Source organism: Rattus rattus, chromosome 13 (assembly GCF_011064425.1).
Source record: "Rattus rattus isolate New Zealand chromosome 13, Rrattus_CSIRO_v1, whole genome shotgun sequence".
Lineage (NCBI taxonomy): Eukaryota > Metazoa > Chordata > Mammalia > Rodentia > Muridae > Rattus > Rattus rattus.
In genome coordinates, this window is record NC_046166.1 from 8,735,054 (window position 1) to 8,756,621 (window position 21,568).

A 21,568-nucleotide genomic window follows, 5' to 3' on the forward strand; every position below is an offset into this window, starting at 1 on the left:
GAATATGGTAGTCATTTTTAACCCTTCTATTTTCCTCCTTCCAAGCTTCTGCTGCCTTTGACAGTAGCAGCCTCTCCCTCCCCAGGATGGTCTTCTGACAATACTAAGGAGACTCTATATGTGAGTCAATCAGGTATCACATAACACACACACACACACACACACACACACACACACACACACACACTCAGACTCACAAACACACCCACACCATACCACACACCACACACACCCACATACCACACATACCACATACACACACATACACACACACACATACACATGCACACACACATAAACACACACACACACACACGCACACCCCACACACACCAACACCCACCACACAAAACACACACACACACACACACACACACACACAAACCAACCACACCCACACCACACAAACACAAACACAACAAACACACACCTACATAACACATACACACAACACACACACCCACACACATACACCACACACACCACCACACACTCACACCTCTCACACACACACACACACACACACACACACACACACACACACATGTACATGCAAGCACACAGCCTTGAAGTCAGGAGGCTAATTCCCAAGACAGTAGCCAGAGAGAGAGAAAGAGAAGTACTGAGTATCCTTCAGCCCTGTACCTCTAACACCTGGGAAACTGAAATCTGAACAGATGAGAACAGTTGAAGACCTCTGTTGGTTGCTGCTGCAGCTGCCCTGATCTCTCTTTCTTACCCTGTTTTGTTTTGTTTTTGAATTTTTCCTCTCTGTATCATCAAGGATCACAGCATAGTGTGGGGTCCCCTACTAACTCGATTTGTCTCTTCTGTTCTTATCAGAGCCTACCTTCTAGCAGTTTCATGTGACTTCTTCCTCAAACCCATCACCATCAGCTCGGGAAAAACATTCTTCAAATACACTCCCATACTTAGAGACCATGGCCAAAGGCGGGAAAAGCCCCAAGGGCAAAAAGATCACCCTTAATGTGGCAAAGAATTGTATCAAAATCACATTCGATGGGAGAAAGCGTCTTGATCTGAGCAAGATGGGAATCACCACCTTCCCCAAGTGTATCTTACGGCTCAATGAGATAGATGAGCTCGATCTTAGCCGGAATATGATCAGAAAAATTCCCGACTCCATCTCCAAGTTCCAGAATCTGCGATGGCTCGACCTGCACAGTAACTATATTGACAAACTCCCTGAGTCCATTGGCCAGATGACCACCCTGCTCTTCCTCAATGTCAGTAACAACAGGCTGACCACCAACGGGCTACCTGTGGAGCTGAACCAGCTCAAGAACATCCGCACCGTGAATCTGGGCCTTAACCACCTGGACAGCGTGCCCACCACACTGGGGGCACTGAAGGAGCTCCATGAGGTGGGGCTACACGACAATCTGCTGACCTCTATCCCTGCCGGCGTCGCCAAGCTTCCCAAACTGAAGAAGCTCAACGTAAAGAGGAACCCCTTCCCAAAACCAGATGAGTCAGACGTGTTCGTAGACTCCATCAAAAGGCTAGAAAACCTCTATCTGGTGGAAGAGAAGGATCTGTGTTCCTCTTGCCTGCAAAAATGCCAACTGGCCAGGGACAAGTTGAACAAAATCAGGAGCATGGCCCCCTCTGCACCGAGAAAGGCCATCTTTTCCAATTTGGTTTCACCCAACTCAACAGCCAAGGAATCCCAGGAAGAATGGAGGTGACCTGGGACCCTGAGGCAGGAGGGAGAAAGGAGGGGAGATGAGGAAGTGGGCAGCACCCAAAGGAGAGGGCTCTTATATTACTGTGGGAGCCTTTCCATCCAAGCCATAAAACACCATTCCCTACCTCTTGGACTATGGTTTGGTTGATTGAAGGGCTTTTGGTTACTTGCCATTCTGTGCAGTTCACTTCTTTCCTGCACACAAATATTCATGTTTGCAAGCACAGGGAACCAAGAAAGGACTCTCATCTGTCTCTCCATCTCATTTCTGTCCTGAACTCTCCTGGCGGCCAGTTATGGCCAGGGAATTAATGCTACCAACACACTCTTACTGTCACTGGCATTTAGGGGCATATTGCCAGCTCCCAAGTGTAAAACTCACTCTATCAGAAAATGTTGGATCTAGGCCTTAGAGGCCAGCAGTCTGAGAACATGGGTTGGCAGGAGAGTAGTGGCTGAGAGACGGGGAAGCATCACCATTAAATATCACCAGGAAAGCCAGAAGCAGCTTTTGACTGTTTACACGGTTGCCCTAGGAGCTTTTCTGGAGGTCCTTGGCTGACTGTACCCAGTACCTTTTCAGACCCTTAGGAAGAGGGAGAGGTGTGTATGGGTCACTGTGGTAGGTGCAGGGAGCATGTGCAAAGGAGAAAGGCTTGGCTGGCATTGTACGAGCTGGAAGAGAGGCCAAGTAAAGAGAGATGGGCAGAGCATTCTGGCCTGAGTAACTTAGCAGTCAGGGACTTTAACCATTTCAGCTTCCACAAGACCGTCATGCTCAAGGGCTTCACTGTTACGCATTCACTTTCACAGGCTGGGCTGGCAGAGATAAAATCCAGAACCCAGTCTAGAATTGGGCAGATGAAGGCTTATGGCGACTCACCTACCTCCTCGGATTCCTTACTCCTTACTTCTGTCTGGTTCCTTCACCTGAGAAAATGAAACGCTAGAGCCTGTGGGCTTCTGAGCCAGGCAGCCTGGAGCAAACACACAGCAGACTTGTTTCCTCCATGAAGGAAGACTTATGTGCAGCTGAGACATGGCTGTAGGCAGAGTCAGGACTGTATTACTTCTTCAGGCAGAAATGGCCAGGGTGAGGGAACGGTCCCACCGTTGTAAGCTCTCTTCAGACCCGTGGTGCCCCTTTCACTCACAATGTTAGGCATGAGAGCAAAGACAGAGGAAGACACCTTGCACAGGCCTTTCCGCTGACTTGGTTATGCAGCAGTGGCCAGTGCACAGTTCTGGGGGCCTCAGTGCCGGGGACTGGCTCATTTCTTCTTCACATTATAAATGACAGCAGACAGCACCCTTCATCTTCCCACTCCTAGGGACTCATATTCCTTTCTTGATGCTTAGCTTGCAACACTTCTAAAAAAATCTCAGAATAATGCAGATTAAAATTCCCATTGTGGTTCCCCCCCCAGTATTAAATATTTTTCATTACGACAATAACTGAAGCACAATCTAGTTCTAAATAAAGTCGCTTACCATGTCCACCATTTTGTGGCATAAGCCAGCTACAAAAGGGCATGTTTTTGTCCCAGTTATTTTTCTGTGTGTATGTTTCCACATGACTAAAATTAGAGTCTTCATGTCCTTTCTACCCTCTTCGGAAGCCCATGTTGTCACATGGTCTTTGGAACCAACACTGTAAACATCTGCAAGACAGTTTTTCTCATGATATACATAAGGATACATTCTTGTGGGCATTAAAGTTGTTTCCAATTTTGCACTAATGGAAATATTTCTGTGATGAGCATCTGGATTGTCACATGGTTTAGATTATTTTCTGGCAATTCTGCGTCCTGAAAATTGTGTGTTCCAGGGTCTATTTTAAAATAGCTGTGACACACACCATTGAGTAGACTGTATTTAACCCATCAGTATCACAGGATCTGCTCACCACATCCTCTTAGATGTGGCCACTTCTCTTTATATCTTTCTCTTCCTTTAACATAGCTGATGATTTATTGGAAGCCCGTCTAAAGATGAGGCTACTGCCATATCTGTAATAGGGTCCTGGGTGTGAGGATCTCTGCAGGAAATATCTATCAGAAGTGGAAATGGCCACTCAAACAGCCCTGATCTCTGAAGAAAGATACCCTCAGGTCTGCTTCTGGTACCCACAGCTACATCTACATGGATGGCTTTCCTGACTTTGTTGTTTCCTCTTCTTTTTCTCCCAGACAAGGTTTCACTATGTAGCCCAGGCTAGCCAGGAATTCACTGTGTATACCAGGAAAATAACCAGAGGATGAGGCAGTAAGAGAAGCATTGAGCATCCTTTAACCCAGCCCTGCATCTCTAACATCTGGGAGACTGATGTCTGAAGATGTGGGCTTTGCTGTGGGTTGCTGTGGCTGATGTCCTGACTCCTCTCCGATACCCTCTGCACCATCGGGGATCACAGCGCAGGGTGGTAGCCTCTTCTAACTAGGCTCATCTTTTCTGCTCTTTTCACTGGGGACTGTCTTCCAGCATGAGTCAGCCTGCCTCTTCCTCCCAAGAGGAAGATTAAAGGCACCACCCCTAACCTGTTTTCTCTTCTCCACAATTTCTAACACTGCGATGGAGAAAAGCGACACGAATAACTCTCTCTTCCAAGTTTTAGGCAAAACTCTACATAAATAATTTCATAAATTCGCTAGCCAGGTCTTAAGGTTGGGAGCTCTGCTAACAGAATTTGTCAGACCACACAGGAACAGCATATGGTTCCCTTTTAGATGGGAGGCTTACGGGCCTTCCATTTGTGGCTCGAAGACCATGGGTGGAAACAGACATGAGGAGAGTTCCTGCTTTCTTCCTCTCTTCCTCTCTCTCTCCCCTCCTCTTCCCTCTTCTTTCTTTCCTTCTTTCCTTCCCTCCCATCTTCCCTCCCTCCTTCCTTCCTTTCCTGTTAGCCAGCATCAACAACACCTTCTACCAAGCCTGTGGTAAAATAGAAAAGTTGAGCACCCCTCAGTCCCATGACTTGAGAGATTAAGGCAGGAAGATTGCTGAGTTAAGCAGCAGCCGTAATTAAATAACAAGATTGATCAATCTAAAAACATTTAAAAAAAAAAAAAAAGGAGGGGGGAATGGCAGACACAGTTCTCGTTTGAAACCAAGTTTTCATTCCTTTTTGTCCCATCCTCCATTGTGGCTTTAAGCCAGTTCATGACCCCCTCATTAGGATTCTGGGCTTCTTTTTTGAAACCAAATCTGGGTTCTTCTTGAAAGTGCTCATTACGGAACTTTGGATTTTTCGTTTGTTTGTATTTTTGATGCTAGTGTATAAAGACAGAAGAGGCTCAGAGCCCTGTGCTGTTTGGACATCCTTGGTGTGGTCTGCATGAGAACCCAAAGTGTCACTTCTGAGCTTCCTGGAGAAGTGTGGAAGGTTACTTCATTCTTGCGGAACTGCACGGTACATGTGATCTAAAATGCACTCTGATAATGCACCTTTTTTTTTTTTTTTTTTTTTTTTGAGAAGTGGCTGCCTGGAAGACGCTGGGCTGCTTGTCTTGTACCTTTCTGAGGTCCTAGGTGAATTCAGTGTTTTAGGCATTATCAATCCAAGCATGGGGATTTCTACAGGGATCCCAACCTCACGTGTCCCAGTTAGTATGGAGAACCCAGGATGGACACATTAGGAAGCCATGCTCACGGCAACAGGTTCATCCTCTCTGAGACCGATGCTTCAGGAACGTGATCTAGAGAGAGCAGCAGCCAGTCTGTGGGTTGCTGTGTAGATCCAACTGCTGGCCTGAAACACTTTCTCTAGAGAATGTGTATTACATTTTCTAGATAGCCGCAGAAGTCAGCAAAGAGAGACGTTAAGGAAAACATTGCAGCTACAGCCTGTGCCAGGAAGGGTCTGGGTCTTGGCTGTGGATTCCTCCCTCTGCTCTTTCTGCTGTCCTCTCCCTAACTCATCCCCACTCAAGCTGCCACATCTAGGCACGGTGGCCCTCAAAATCGCCTCACAGATTTGAAGCCCTCTGACTAGCTGGCATACACGATGATACGTCCTTTCCATCCTCAAAGAAGCCGCTCCCCGCACTTCTGTCTTTTCTGTGTCTTAGATAGGGTTTAAGCATATTCATCAGGACTGAGAACCAGGCAGGCAAACATCTTTGTTTGTCTGGCAGGCACTCTAGTTAGACACGTTTTTAGCTAGGAAGTGCTGGCAGCTACCAGACAAAGACTGGAGAGACGGAGCACTTAGCAGTCATCTTCTGCATCTTACTTAATATTGATGGGGTTTTTTCCTGCTATGAAATACCATTGCCATAGTTGTTGTAAGCCTAGGAAGATTTGCTACAAAACTATGGGTTCCTCTTTCCTCAAACAGAACAGAAACTATGCACAGTAACAGTAGTCCCTGTTCCTGAGAGCCAGGTACAGCCTGGGTGACCCTGGTGCGACCTCAGTATAACCTGTGTTTGGCGGTGGTGGCCTGGAGCAGTTGCCTTAGTCTCTTGTGTCTATCTCCATTCCCCAGGTTACGCTCACCATCCACCTCCTAGAGTAGCTTATGGCAAAAAACACGAAGACCAATCAGCTAACAGAAATAAACGACTCTGAAGAGGAAAAGTCCCAAATTAGAAGACAGAGTGGCACAGAGAATATTCTGGAAGACAGGCTCTCCGGTGCTGCCCAAGTCACTGAATCACTTTATGATTTTTTACTTTATTTATCTTGTTTCTATGTTGCCTGTTTGTGGAAACGTCTTTGAAAGATATTTCATGTGGTTTTCTAGATGTATATAAAGAGAGCATTTAAGAAGATTGTAGATATACGTTGATAAGACAATTAAAGACTTAAAAGTCTACAGTAAGACTGAAAAGTCTTTCGTTCTGTACAAGATGGTACAATCTCACCACCAGCAACTTGTGAAAATTACACGTATATAATTACAGACATCAAGGAGCGAAGACATACATAAAACATACACCTAGAGAAATACATGCACACTGCGGACAAATCAAAGTAGAATTTCAACTCTTTTTCTTAGTTGCACACAAAAAGGTAGCAAAAGGAAAACAAAGCAAACACAGACAAAAATTAGAATGGCCTTGTGTCCTAACATTTTAATAATTACACTAAATGTAAATGGTCAATTTTATTTGTAGTGGCTCTAGAAACAACCAAATGGCTTTTAATCCACAAGTGGATGGTATCTTACATAGAGAGTGCTAGTCAGCAATAAAAGAAAACAAATTACTTGAAATTGCAACGACTTGGACAGAGCTCAGTGTTTCTGGGCTTTACAGGGCCAGTCTTCAAATACTGCACACTCTGTGATTGCGATCATAAAAGTGTCTCTAAATGAGAAAATGAAAGTGGTGATAGCACAGGCCAGTCGTTGCCAATAGCCAAGAATGGCAGGCATTTCAGGGCAGTGCAAGAGCCACCTCAGAATGATAGCGTGATAGCACAAAAGGGTTATGGTGACACTCACATGAATCTGGGCACAGTGCAAAAAAAAAAAAATCAGAGATGTAGACAGACACGGGTGGTTCTGGTTTTAAAACTGTATAATTCAGTGGTTAAGCCACCTGCTCTCCCAGGGGGTAGGGAGTAGATGGTGCTTTGTATGGAAACCCACTGTTTTACAACTTCCTACTTTTAAAACCAACGTGAAATCATCACAGCCTAGACTCAACAACAGGCATATCTACCGCTCTCCGGTGTCTACTTAAGAGTCACTATGGCATGGTTAATGCGATACTCTAGCATACCCAGCAAGCCCTGTAAGAGCTGTATGTAATTCTTCAGTATGCCACGGAGTTACGGCATTTCAAGCAAAGGAACATTGTACCTTCAGCTCACTGGACTTAATTGAAAAGCATTCATTGTTGATTGTATCTTTGCAGGTTCTAATAGATTTGCTTTAAAAAAAAATGCATGGCCTCTGTGTCTTTGTTCTAGGCTTCCTCGGGTTTGCTGGACACAGGTTTATCTGGGGTGGACGAACAACAAGGCTGCTTCCCACCTTCCTACCATATATCTGTTCCCTGGTCACATGGCGTCGCAGGAATGTGTTAGCAGCATCTGAATGCTGGGGTATTGGTTGTCACTCATTCTGAGTTAGTGGCAGGATTTATTCTATGTCTGGTTACTCCTGTTATTCCCTAAGCCCAAAGGGATGGGTGGATTCAGTTTCCACCTCTCAGGGCTTCAGATTATCAAGAAGCCCAGGAACCATATTGCTCCATCTGGGGAGATGACATGGTCTTTACTAAGACAATCACGTGCATTACAGATATCAAGCCTCTGAGCTACGCAGTGACCCTGACCTCTGAGGAGGGGGGACTGGAGGTGGAAGCACGGTAAGGAGGAGAACTTGATGCTGAGTCCAGGCATTGTAAATGACCACAGATCACCATCTTACAGGAGTGGCATAGCTTTTGGTCACTGACATTCTAAATTCCTTGTTGTCAGTGATTTTTTTCAAAGAGAATTTACAAAGGAAACGAACAGAAAGATGGTAGAACACTACACTGAAACATGCATTTCATGAACTCCAGAGCCCTGTAGGAAGTGACCAGCAGATGACGGAAGGTTCCTACAGGGGTGTCCATGCTGAAGGGTATGCTGGAACTGTGCCAGACACAACACAGAGTGACCCAGGCAAATCCTGCCACGATGTAAAAAAAAAAAAAAAATCACAGTGGAAGCTGTGATATGTGCAAGGAAGTGTGCAAGGATGAGAGAGGACATTAAACACATTTGACTCATCCCAGAGAACGGTACCACCTGATAGGCATCTCTGTAGGGATCCCCAACATGGTGGGCGTAGCCAGTTCATCTACATTATTTCCTCTATCCCTTCTCTGTCTGCCTCCTCCCTAACTGGACTAGAAACTGAGGCAGAGGGAATGTATTGCTGGGGCAAAGCCCTTTAAGAGTCCGAGGACAAATAGCCAAAGAATGGTTACGCCCAGCTGTGGAATTCCTAAGTGCTTCACTTGACACATGTTTAAGAGCGTGCTGTCCTGATCGAACCAATGAAATAATTGGATTGGTTCTCAGATCAGCTTGTAGCGTAAATTGAGAAAATAAAAATCAGTCTCTGGCTATTTTGTGAAAAGAATCAAGATACAGTGTATGGTTTGAGGCAGACTTCCTATGTGACCGTTGGTCAGAACATGCCGGAAACATAGATGCTAAAGTGTTCTTAAACCCTGGCTAGCACAGAAGTGCCTGGGGAAGTCCTTCCTTGGAAGACAGCCACAGCTTCCGCAGACTTCCATGAGCCTAGAGAGCCAGCCGTACAGATGATGAGCTGTTGTGTTGTGTTTGCTTTTTGGGTTTTTTTTCCTTCAGGAGCATGAGGTGATGGGCCCTCTCTTTTGCTTCTATTCATTCATTCGGGTGGCTGATGACAAGATGACCTGAGAGCTCTAAGGGTAGACAATGAGTCTCTCATGAGAGCAGCGTTAAGATGTCCAAGAGTGATATCAGGTGACCCTGCACACTCAGGCTTAGCTTCATCAACCATTGAACTGTGTCCATTATGGTTGACAAATGGCCATCTCACCACCGATGACCCACAGCAGTACCTGCACAGGGCCCTGACTCACCTTGACTCCCCCTCTGTTAGTGGGAGAACTACAGTCCTGTCCCTGTCAGTAGGAACCACCCTCTGTTGAAACCATCGTTAACTCCATGCTGCCACGGTGAGTCCTCTCACCTCAGTTCACATCACGCTTGGCCTACTGAGAATGTCTGAACATGCCTACCTTGAAGCGCCTAGGGCTTCAAGGGGCTTCCCTATACCTGCAGCCTGGGCTAGCTCTCTGCCTCTTCCTTCACCTCTAGCTGGCTGGCCTCTATGTGCTTCCTCTCTGCAGGCCCCTGTGTGTTCAATCTCTCCACCTCTTTTCGAAGTGCATGCAATCATTTGTTGACTTTGTCCACTCTTGGTTTGAAATACTCCAAATTACAGTTCAGCAGGATCTCCCCCCTTAAACTCACAAGTTCACATTTCCAATGGTGTACGTGACGTGGTTGCCTGGCCCCTCCTGCAAGTATGACAGACGTCTCTAAATTCAAGTGTCCTGAACAAAGCTCCAGATAAGCAGCACTTACTGCCACTGAGCCAAATCCCCAACCCTTCCTAGGAAATCCCTAAAGGACACATAGGCAGCAGCCTTTGCCGTGTTAACCAAGCTCCCTGTAGGGGTTCAGTTCTGCCTATCCCAGCAATGTTCCTTCCTGGTTCCCTCTATGATGGATCTGTCATTGACCATGTTTTAACTCTAAGTTTATTTTTTTTCTTATTAACCCTTCCCTCACCATTCCCTCATTTGTTTCTCAGACTAAAGAGACGTGTATCCTCCTCACGAGAATAGAACACACTCAACAAGAACAAAGGAGTCTGGTATGGTCTCATTTGTCCATTTGCTGCGCCCCAGATGCCACCTATCACAAGCTATCAATACTTGGAATAAATAGGTCAGACCCACCCATCCTTAATACAAAGTCACTAACTACCATTCCTGGGGTGGCAACTGTCCTGCCCACATGTACTCTGGGACAAAACCAATCCCCATCTTCCCCCTCATTCCCATCAAAAATAAAAATGGCTACTGATTCTGGATTGACATTTCAAGGAACTGGGAGTTGATGCTAAGTCTGGGGGCAGAATACGTGCCATTCCCAGCAAGATGACCCACATAATAGGCTTTTAAGTTCCTATCACTCATGCATTACTCATTATACTGTGTATTCCTCATCCAAAGTGCTAAAAACCAGAAATGCTCGAACTTCTAATAGTTTTGAAGTTTTGAATATCTGCATGTACATAATGAAGTGTCTTAAGTCTGGGACCTAAGTCTCACCAAGAAATTCATGCTGTTCTGTTGGCCGTCAGTGTGACTCTCATGTCAGCAGACTCAATGGTCACTTTGCATGCATCCTCTACACAAATCCTGGAGACAGTTTTATACAAAACTTTTAATATGCCTGGCTGGACCGTGACCCATGTGTCGCCTGAGTTAACACACAGACATTTCTACTTGTGACATTCAGCTTTTGGAGAGTTTCAGGTTTTCTAAACGAAGTATGTTCAGCCTGCCCTGATCTAATTTCTGAACCTCCAGAACTCTCGTGGCTGGTGCACACCTCTCCCCTGGAGTTAGCCCCTCTGTGGCAGGGGATACTTGTAGTTCAGGTTGGGAAGGAATTTGCAAACAAATGGTTGTGCCCTTTGCATAGCTCCAGAGCAGGAGATTGGAGACAAAGCATGTCTTTGCCCTGGTATTACCTTAGGTTGAAGGGGTCCTCTGTGGTGCCTTTTCCTTTCAAACTTGGTTGGAAAGTGCAAAAGCTAAACAAAAAGAGAGAGAGTTTCATCAGCAGAGTCACAGCCGTCCCACCAGCAGCAGAAGCACCATCAGAACTTGTAGTTCCACATCCCCTGTCCATGTCCCTTATTCTGTTCTGCCCTGCAGTCCTGACCATGGGGCCTTAGGAGCCTCTGAGGTACTCACTCTCTTGCACCACACATGCCAGGTACACTAATAATAACAGTATTTACTGAATCAAAGAGTTTGGATGTCTTTTGGGAGGGGGGCTAAGCACCTTACATTTTTATAGCCAACTTGACAACTACTTCTGTATCTTCCTGTGTACCATTGTGGGCTCAAAGGTTATCTTTTTTTTTAAAGATTTTATTTATTATTATGTATAAGTACACTGTAGTGTGTCTTCAGACACACCAGAGGAGGGCATCAGATCTCATTACAGATGGTTGTGAACCACCATGTGGTTGCTGGGATTTGAACTCAGGACCTCTGGAAGAGCAGTCGGTGCTCTTAACCACTGAGCCATCTCTCCAGCCCTCAAAGGTTGAAGTCTCTTGGAGCACACAATCTGCAGTAGAGCTTCCATTAAGCCACCCCTACAGCCCAAGCTCTCGTTCGTGAAAAGGTGCTGATGTTGGAATGTGGCAGACCTGTGAGGAGATGAGACAGAATGAAGGAAGGTCTTTAGGTCATTGTTAGGCCAGAGTCTTAAAGGAACTGTGGGACCCAAGCTGCCTCTTGCTTCTGTTTGCTTCCCTGCTGTGAGGTGAGACCCTGGCCTCATACTGTTAGCATGAGGAACCATTTAACAACAGGTCCAGAGTAATGAGGCCAACTGGTCAACTTCTGGCACCTCCAACATGTGACCCCAAATAAACCATCCCCTTAGAAACTGGTTGTCTCAAAACACACCACTGGAGTGGCAGAAAGGGGACTCCACGTTGCAGAAGGGACCTGAGGCAACTTAAACACTGCATGTCTGTCTGCTCATCCCATTCAGACAGCAAGAGTTGCACTGTTTTAGAAGGCAGCTGATCCAAAATGGGGTGTCCCTAGCAGATACAAACCCATACACTACTTTCCTCCACTCGCATACTGAGTTCTGAATGTGGCAACTGGCCCTGGGGTCGCTTACTAGCCAGGGTCACTAGGAAAACAAAGCTGGAAGCTCCCCGGGCCAGAGGGTCAGAGGTCACCTGCTCTCCCTGGCCCCCACCTCTGTGTGCTCTTCTGGTGACCAGGAGCCTGACCTTCTCTGGTCTACTTCTCTGTGACTTCAGTAACAATAGAAATAAATAACTCTGCGTGTCAAGAATCCAGATGTTGGCTGCCATTGCTTAGATTGACTCAACTACTTGGAGAAGAAAAGGGGCTGAGGCAAAACAGCAGGCTCCCCTTAGAAAAGACGCTTCGGCGTGCAAGTGGGAGTCAGATGACTAAAACTGGAATGCAAAAGAGAGATTAAGCCAAGAAAAAAAAACTTGGAAAATTAGAAAATACAGCCAAAATATTCTGGCAGGTACATTACATACCAGCTTCTTAAAGAGCCTGTGTCAGTGAGGCTTCCACCCTTCATTTGCAGTCTTTGCCTCCCCCCACCCCCAATAGTCTCCTCTGGTGTTGTCTGTGCTTGGTTCCCAAAAGTCAAAAAGATCTCACCTAATTTCTGCTTGCTATGGGCTGGGGATACTTTCTCAGAATAGAGAAAACCTTGGAGATCTCTGCTTCTCTGTTCCACAGTTTAAGATCGTTGCTTTGAAAGGAGAATTTGTCAGTCCTTACCTTTTGAAAGCTTTACTCCGGTCACTGTTGTAGAAGACAAGGAGCTTGGAATAGCCATTTTGGAAGAAGATCTCCAGGGCAATATCCTATACCGAGATAAACTACTTTTATTATGAGTGACAACTCCCAGACAGAGGTGCCTCTGGGGGTCAGAGCAGGCAGTGGTTTGGCAGATGGATTTCTGTGGTAGGAAGCCATTATGGTTAGTGCAGACCTCTCCCTAGGGGGTGAAAACCTTGGCGATGGGCGAGTCGGGCTCTGATAACATCCGCAGATGAAGCATGAAGCGAAGGCTTCCTTTGCAGGATGGGGGAAGAGCTGACAGAGCATGCTCAGTTGCACACTCAACCAGCTGAGCACCGAGCTCCACTCATCTGCAGATGTAAGATGATGGAATGTTCCCTCCTCCCATGTCACTGAGCCATTCTGATGTGACCGTACACTGCAATCCCTGAATAAACTCTACATGTGTGGTTGTTTTTTACTTTTCCTTTAACCACACCCCCCTTCCCTCTCTTCCAAGATATTCATATAATAGACTTGAAAGAAGGAATACCACAATTCCAGATGTGGGATGAGCCTCAGGCATGGCCTGGGATCAGAGAGGGAGAATTCTCAGGGGTGGGGGAGAACCAGGAAGACTGAGGCCTGGATGAAGCTCAGAGACTTGGGTCTAGAGTTGGGCATCCAGCAATAAACACCATTTGCTTCTTTTGCACCACTTGCTTCTCTTGGTGGTCAGCAAGTTCTCCCAACCCAGTAATCCCATTAAGAGGATTTATAGGGTACCAACAAATCCCTTTCTACCAAGAAATAAAAGGACACGAGATGCTTTCTTTACAAAGAGGAACATAAATAAAGGAGACAGAGGGTTGAATCTAATCCAGATCCTTTGGGTGACAAGCTCTAACTCTCCTGGGAGAACCCAGAACTGGATAATAAATGCTTCCCCCTCAACCCCCTTGCTTATTGGAGACATGGATACCCTCCCACTGACTTTCACAAATCATCCAGAAAACAACCAGCTGGAAGCAATCGCTATTTCCTAGGATGGAGGAAACATTCTCTCGGTGACACTAAGCTGTGTATGTAATCCATGACACAAGCACAGAAGCCTAGGAAGGGATCAACCATCCAGTGTGTGTCCATCATATGCACAGTGCTGCATGCAGTGTGGAAAAGGCAAGGTATGACTACCATGACCAGAGGGTGTGTGGCCTGGAGAAGTGATCAAGGGGTCCCAGGGCCAACCATCTTGCCTGGGATCTTCCTTGTGGGGACTTCTTCCATACTCTGCCTCCTCACATCCTCCACTTCTTTAAAAAGAGCTCGGGGTCAGGAAAAATAAGCAGGAAATCCTTCGGGCAAAAGTAGCAACAATGGAGAAAAAGGACTCCTCTGTAGGGGCCTGGAGGATAGCTGGAACTCTTCAGAATTTACTCCCTCGAAAGGTCTCCCCGAGCTTCAAGCTTTAGGGAATAATGAGGCTCCCACAAGAGGCTTACATAAAGAATTAAAGTATTCCATACACCCCAAATGAAGCCACAAATCCAAGGAGCCCTTAGTAGGTTCTTCTGAGTAGTGGCCCTTTCTGTCCTGGGGAACTATCCCAGAACGAGCAGAGAGTGATGAACCCTGGCCTTCCCCAGTTGGGATGGTTTTGTGCACTGTGTATTCTGATGCTGAAGTCTATGCCCAGACTTCTGGTTGCAGTCTAGGAGTTGGCTTGGTCAAGAATCTCTGGTCTCAACGTTATGCAAAAACTGTTTTCCATCACCTCTGATTGGTTAATAAAGAGCTGATTCAGCCAATAACGGGGTAGAGGGAAGAGGGATGATGGACCCTCCCAGTCAGAGGATTCCAAAGAGACAAGTGAAGGAGAAGAGGAAGAGAAGAAGGAATAGAGGGACCAGGTGGAGGGACCAGAAGGAGCCGTCATGAAGACACACATGGATCAGAGAGATCCTGAGTGAGACTCGGGATACGGGTAAAGGACCACATGGCTGGGAAGTAGCCATGCTAGCATAGCAGGGTTAGAATAGATGAGTACCTGTCCAGTTACAGGGCTTGCAGCTTGTTGATAAAATATACCAGGTCTCTGTGTCATTTGTGTAGGAGCTAAAACAGAAGAGCTTGGGCACAGAAATGCATTGCCCTTGGGAGCAAAAAGGTCTAAGCAGGCCCCTTGAATTCTGCGTGCCAGACTCTCATTTTCCTGTATCCTGAAGCTTCCTTGGAGGCTTGGGTAGGTAGTCCTGCCCTTGCTGAAGTCAGACACTACTGGGGCCCAGAGTTCTTCCTCCTACCCATTCTGCAGGTGATGCTTCTAAATGGAATGTTCTATGCAGAGCATTGTGCAGGAGCTTGTGGCTAAATGTATTCCCTCACAGCAGCCTCCCCTCTCCTAGGACATAGGAAGCCCTTGTAGGCAGTGGGGAAGATCTGGGAGATGTGTCAGAGGGGACAGTCATCAGGTCAGTAAATCCCTTGGCCTGGGAGATAATAAGAAGCTCAGAGCTAGGCAAGCTCTGGGGGAAGTCAGCAGGGGGCTGGTGACATGTATTCAGGATGCCTCAGGGTCATAGGCTCCCTGTGATGCCCACAATCCCTACAGCTTCAGCATAGTTTTATACCATAAAGAAGATGCTGACTCCAAGAAGACTCAGTGAGCTAAAATAGCCCAACAGTTTTTGGCTTGGCTGGAGAGCCTGTTGAAATTGCCAGAGCTCCAAATCCACTGGGATCCAGAAGCAGCCCAGGGAAATGATACCCAGAGTCTCTTGACAAGAGTCGTGAAATGTGTACAGGAGCCAAGAGGGATCACAGAGACATCTCTCTGATGACTCCTGTGTCATGATAAGCAAACCACCTCCGTACAACCCGGGTGGGTAAGGACCCCTCAACTAACCTGAAGGAGAAAGCGGGCCTGCCGGAGCTCTCGAAGGTCACTGTAGGCATGGCGCTGGCAGGAGTAATGGTCAGAGGACCGGTCTTTGCTGCACATGTTGAAAATGAAAGGATCACTGATACTGAAAAGGAAACAAGATATGTTGTGCACACATGGAGACATCCATAGGAGGAGGTGCTTACAAGCTCCTCCCAGTTACGGCCCTCTCCTGTCCCCTCAGTTTTCAGAGTTACACTAGAGGAAGGCCATAGTTATGCCAACATTTCTGCTGATACGATAAGCTGATGGTCTCCCCTATCTACTCTTTTCTGCCTTTGAAGAGTAGGCAGAGAACTAGCCTCTTGGATAGAGAATCATGTTGACCCAGGGTGTAGGGGCTGAGTATAGGAGAAAACTCTCTAGGTTCAGAAGTCTGCAAATGTGGTACACTACACGGATCTTTGATACTTCAGACCCACTTCCTCCAATCCCGAGTCTTTAGTGGCCCTGGAAGCTGTTTAGATAGACCACCCAAAGCTGTTGGATGAAGCTATCATAAGATAGAGGGCCACTGAATTAGAAGACACGGTATAATCTCAAATGGCAGAAAGATTCAGATCCTGGAACTCATATGGTTTGCAAGATCTAGGCTTTGTTGAAAGAAAGGGATGTTGATTGATCATCTTCTAAATTCTCCAAAGCTAGACCTTGGAGGGCAACCAGCATCCAACCAAAAAACAGAGCAGAGACACACGTGACCTAAGTCCCACCTCCTGCAACATGGAGGGGTTGCCTGTAGGACATAGAAGATGGTCCCGGAATGGGACCACATAGGGATCTCAGCAGGCTTTCCATCAAACAGTTCCGAATGAGCCTGTCTCCTTGGAAGGAAGTGGAGAGGGCAGAGAACCTCAGATTTGTCAGGATACTTATTTCCAAAGTGAACGTGCTGTGTATTTGAGGTGAGTCGGGGATCTCTCAGCACTTACATGGATTGATAGGGTCTTGGGAAATAAAATTAACTCTCTCTATAGACAGATCCATTTATGAATAGCTGGGCCATGTAGCCATTTTTTTTTTAATTTAGATTCTATCTTATCTCAAACTCTGCGTGTATCACCACAAACATTCTGAACATTCTGATAAGATTTCCCATTCAGATAAATGACATCTGCCCTAACACACCAAAAAAGAAATTCATGTCCTAATCAGAGGCCTAGAGAGGCCAGAAGTGAATGAACTCTTGCCAAGGTGTGGGTATGGGGGAGAGGGGTGGTGGCAGGGAGACTGATTCATCTCCTCCTGTGTGAGTCCCAGAGGACCCCATGCCACCATTCTGTGGCTGAGAGGAGTCATGCTCCCAAAGACCTGCTGGGGGTTCTAGTCTAGTTAGTGGTGGCCCAGCTTCCAGTCTATGAGGCGATTCTACGTTCACATCCAATTCCTGTAGGACAGGGTGGAAGTCTGGACTCTTTGGGTCGCTCCTTATACAGGTAGCTCAAAGACGTGAACTCAGGCTCTTTGCAAGCCCTCCTGGCCCTCCTCAGAGCAGCCATCCTGGACCCTCTGCTCAGAGCCAGGTCGCTGTAGGGCTAATCAAAGAGAATCCGTGGTTTGGGTTTGGAAAGCCTTGGCCAGGAGGCTGTTGCCAGCTGAAGCCCGTTGTACATTACTAGAGACACCGCTGGGTCGAAGTTGAGCTGTTTCCAAGTCTTTCTGACTTTCACGGGGGCAGTGGTGTTTATTCCACCTCCCGCCCTTTGCGTAAGCTGAAGGCATTCAGGCCAAGGTCTGGTGGGAACGACAACCGCTAATCTCTCTTGTGCTCCAAGGCTCCTGAGATGAGACCTACAGAAAACCTTCTCTACACCTTAGCTCCTCCACAGAGTCGTCCAGCATCTCCTGTACAGGCTGGGCAAAGTCAGCCTTTGCTCATAGCTTCCGTCCCCTCCTCTTCCCCTGAGCCCTGTGTGTGCTTGCTCAGTGACTGCCATGCTCCCTAGCTGCTCAGGATGCCCCCGTCCAGTGTTTATTTTGATCATAAACGAGTCTTCCCTGAACATGCAACACGCTCCTTCCCAGTTATAAACCCGGAAGTGCTTTCCAGAGGCGACACTTCCCCCAAGGCTGCATTTTCTATTGCATCAAACCCAGGTCCTCCTGACTCTCAAACTCAGGTTCATTCAGCAGTGTCCTCGGAGGCTCTCCAGAGTTTTCCTGGAGGCCTTTCCAACTTCCTCTTTTTAGTTTACCCCAGGCTGTAGGTCCCTCGACCAACCCCTGTGAACCGTGGGCAGCCTGTACTGGAACATGGGGCTTTTGGGGAAGAAAAGAAACAGCCATGTTTTTTCTCATGCCTGTAAGAACTGCATAACCATGTAGGACAGAATGGGCAGACATGGATCCTTAGAAAAGTTAAACTACGTCCATTGTTGAGTTCACTGTGAGACACTCGAGTTGAGGTTGGTCACACAGAGTATTTACGCAGATTGTCACTGGGTGCTCTAGATAACCATTCTTACATATCAAGTCAAATAAATCAAAATAGATCAGCCCCCAGACATCCGGGGCTAATGGGACGGAAGGAACAGGTTGGTCCTTGTTCATTATTCGGAGGACCTGTTGCTGCAGGTCACAGGATGCTGTTTAGCCGTTCTGCTTTCAGGCAATCGGCTCAACATATGAAATCGTCTCGAGTGACCGTGGTGTAAACTTTAATGATTCTATCAGGGAAACCCACTATGTCAGGTAAATGATAGTCATGACACTGGCTGGTCTAATCTTTGACGGCTGAAGTAGGTTTCAAAATAAAATATACTTCAGTTTGCCTCTATGGGAAGTCACTCGATTTTGTCAGAATGATAGCGGGAATGTATAGCTAGTCTCTCTCAGAGGTCTATACTCCTTAGAGATATCAGGTCACTGACGCTGTGGTGCCACCATCATGCTACACACATGGAGTACATGCTTAGTAATTTTGCAGAACCGAATTCAATAGAGAAACAATGCCCAACACTATCCACAGACATGGAACGAGTGTTCTGTATCTGACCTCCAAGGTTCCCATGGGCGCCACTGTTTAAGGTAGAACTATGACTTCCTAAAGAGATATGCTTTGGTCACCGTGTGACTTTATTTGGAAAATGGGACATTTATAGAAGCCATCAGGTAAAAAAAATCAAGTCACTGGAGTGGGCCCTAGTTGAATACAACTGATGACATCATAGAAAGGCACTTGTGTGAAGACCTGAGAGAGAAGACGGCTGTGTAGCTGGCAGATGTATCTAGAGACAAGCCAAGGAATTCCAAGGTTTGTCCAGACACCGGAAGCTGAGGAGAAAGGAAGACTTCTTCCCTTGAGCAGCTGAGAAAGTGCTGCTTTGACACCTTGATTCATCCTTTTAGCTTAAGTATAAAATTCTATGATCCTTTTAGGCCACTTAATTCTTGACAGCCCTAACAAATGAATACAGCCGCTAAACATTCCACCAAGGAGAGAGTACAGTATAACTAAGAGCCAAGCTTCTCCTGACCTCTGCACCTCTGCAGTACATGCCTAAGTCCAGTCACCTATGGGGTGTTCAGTGTTCTTGGACTTGACTGGAGATATTTTTATGGAGAAGACACAAGTCTCTTCCAAGGTCTAATGCTCAGCTGTGCTCAATTTGATGGCTTTTAGAGAAGCTTTTCAGAGTTGACCCAGCTTTATTTTTAACAGGCTTATTTATGTACCTTTCTTAGTCTTCATGGTCAACATAAGGCCTAATTCCCATTGATCTGACAGGATCTGGGAGCCTGGCTGGGAGAGCGGCTTCTCTAGCAGTGCCAGCATCTTCTCAGGCCTGAGGGAAGGCTGGTGGGGGTGGTGACTGTCTGATTATCAAACACTTCCTTGAGGTGACTAAAAATACCCAGGCGATTCCCTGGAGATACCTCAGGGTAGTCAGTTGTTTCCACTCTATTTGCATTTTAGAAAGTACATTTCCAGACAAGGGAAATCACTCCCGCCATTACAAGTAAAAATGTCCAACCACTGGGCTTCTATTACAAATACAGGGATAGACAACTTGATGATTAAAACAAAGTGTAGCTGATCGATAGCATCTTATCTAAGGCCAGCTTAATCCAAGCCCAAGCTTGAAGCAATGGCTTGTGTGTGTCGTTACATGGCCATGCTGAGCAATAGGAAGAGTAGAGAGCTTTCATCAGTGTAGAAAGGCCAGCCTGCAGATCCACTGTCTGTATCGATCAGTATCAATAAAACATGAGTGAGCAGAGGGGATGAGTGGGCCAAATATTAATTACGCTCCTCCAACTTCGGAAAATCATCAAAGACTTGTAGCGATGGGAGAGGCTTTGGTATGAATAAAAGACGGAAATTAGCAAAAGAGGACGCGATGTCAGTAGGTACGACGAAGCAAATTTCAACAGTAATCTAAACAGGGTGGGCTGGCAGACACTCTTGCACATACCCTTTAATTCTGGCTTCCTGAAATCACGATGGCTGGGAAATAAAACTCTTACTATTGAGAGGTCAACACTGAATTCTGAAAACAGTGGCTTTTGAGGTATACAGTCCCTGGTCACTAGCAAAGTCAGCCTGAGTTAGGAGCTGGCAAAATATGAGATCCCACCAGACCTACTAGATTGGAAACTAGAGAAAGGTCAGAGCCCAGAGGTCTGTGTGTTAATGATCCCTCTGGGTGACAAGTCTAGAGTAAGCCACTTTGAAAGTCACTAGACTAAGAAGTTGCTCTGTCACCATAGGACCCTTTGCAGACCATGTGGAAAAACTGTTCAGCTGTTAAGAACAATGACCACGAGAAAACACACAACTTGACAACTACAAAACACTCTTGGTCTGACTTCGAATGGCTGTCCTTCATGAGCACAGAGTGGAGTACTCTGTGGAGTGCTAGTCAGTAGGAGCTGGCTGAACCTCAAAAGAGCAGACATCGGTCACTGCAGAGGGGCCTTAAGATTTCCTGCTACGATGTCTGCTACTAGTTGTGGTAAAGACGGAAGACCCCACTTCTGTTCCTCATTTGGTTGCTTCGTGGTGTATTTCTTGAGATGGGATTCTCACTTAAAGCTCTTGCTTTCCTCAAACTCGGCGTCTCCTTGCCTCCTTGCCTGAGCGTTGGGATCACCCATGAGCCACCCTACCTGGATAATGACTGGGAAAGTCCTATCCAAATCACGGCCCTAATTAGATCTTAGCCATATCATCAGGAAGCTCTCCCTTACCACACCAGAGCCAGGATGTCTCCCAACTATGGTAACAGAGTGCACACATATCGTGTATGTTTTGTTCCAGATCTTTTTTCCAAGAAGCCTGTCTGTATAGCCCATATCAGTCGAGTGCAGCCACTGTCTCATAGAGAACAATGGGCAATCAGACGGTTGTTGACTATATACCCTGATGTGACTGAAGGGGGTGGGGGAGTAGGGAACTCACTTGGATAAGCAGTGGTGGGTACAGTAGACATCGCCTGTAGGAGACAGAGTGAAGTTCTCACAAACGTAGAAGTGCTGCTGGCCAAAGAGCAGGATCCCCTCTGAGACCAGGTGGCCCTGCACGATCACCATGGGGACCTTCTGTGACACCTGGAGGGAGAGAGAGTCCCAGCGTCAGACTGCATTCCTGTGAAACGTGCCCATGATTTTTACAAAGAACTCACCGGACGTTTGGAGGGCTCAGCGGCAGTGGCTTGCAAGAAGGACAGGCTACACTATCAGTCACAACCCGCTTGGCCCATTGATACCTATCACCCTGTGTAGTTTTTAATCTACCCATTGGTACAACCACCCTAATCAACCCATCCGGGTGTCATTTAAAATGTATATTTCTTATTTTTGAAATTATAATTATACTATTTCTCCCTTCCCTTTCAT

General features: G+C 46.6%; 2 protein-coding genes across 2 annotated transcripts in view; one reads left to right on the forward strand and one right to left on the reverse strand.

Moving 5' to 3' along the window:
* The window catches only part of Wdfy4 (WDFY family member 4), a 210,618-nt gene that overhangs the window by 50,243 nt on the left and 138,807 nt on the right, over positions 1-21,568 (reverse strand). Inside the window, exons 43-46 of the mRNA XM_032919360.1 lie at positions 21,132-21,280; positions 15,695-15,815; positions 12,787-12,872; positions 10,965-11,027 (exon numbers count right to left, since the gene is read on the reverse strand). Of these exons, the coding sequence (XP_032775251.1) occupies positions 10,965-11,027; positions 12,787-12,872; positions 15,695-15,815; positions 21,132-21,280 (419 nt within the window). The remainder of the gene's footprint in view (positions 1-10,964; positions 11,028-12,786; positions 12,873-15,694; positions 15,816-21,131; positions 21,281-21,568) is intronic.
* Lrrc18 (leucine rich repeat containing 18) lies at positions 936-6,943 on the forward strand. Its single transcript, XM_032919213.1, has 2 exons — positions 936-1,705; positions 6,195-6,943. The coding sequence occupies exons 1-2, from the start codon at positions 942-944 to the stop codon at positions 6,217-6,219; spliced, it is 789 nt and encodes a 262-aa protein (XP_032775104.1). The 5' UTR covers positions 936-941; the 3' UTR covers positions 6,220-6,943.

Excerpts from the sequence above, each read along its gene's own strand:
- Lrrc18 (XM_032919213.1), top strand. The coding sequence starts at position 942 with ATGGCCAAAGGCGGGAAAAGCCCCAAGGGCAAAAAGATCACCCTTAAT. Across the intron at positions 1,706-6,194 it reads GAATCCCAGGAAGAATGGAG|GTTACGCTCACCATCCACCT; the intron begins GTGACCTGGGAC and ends TCCATTCCCCAG.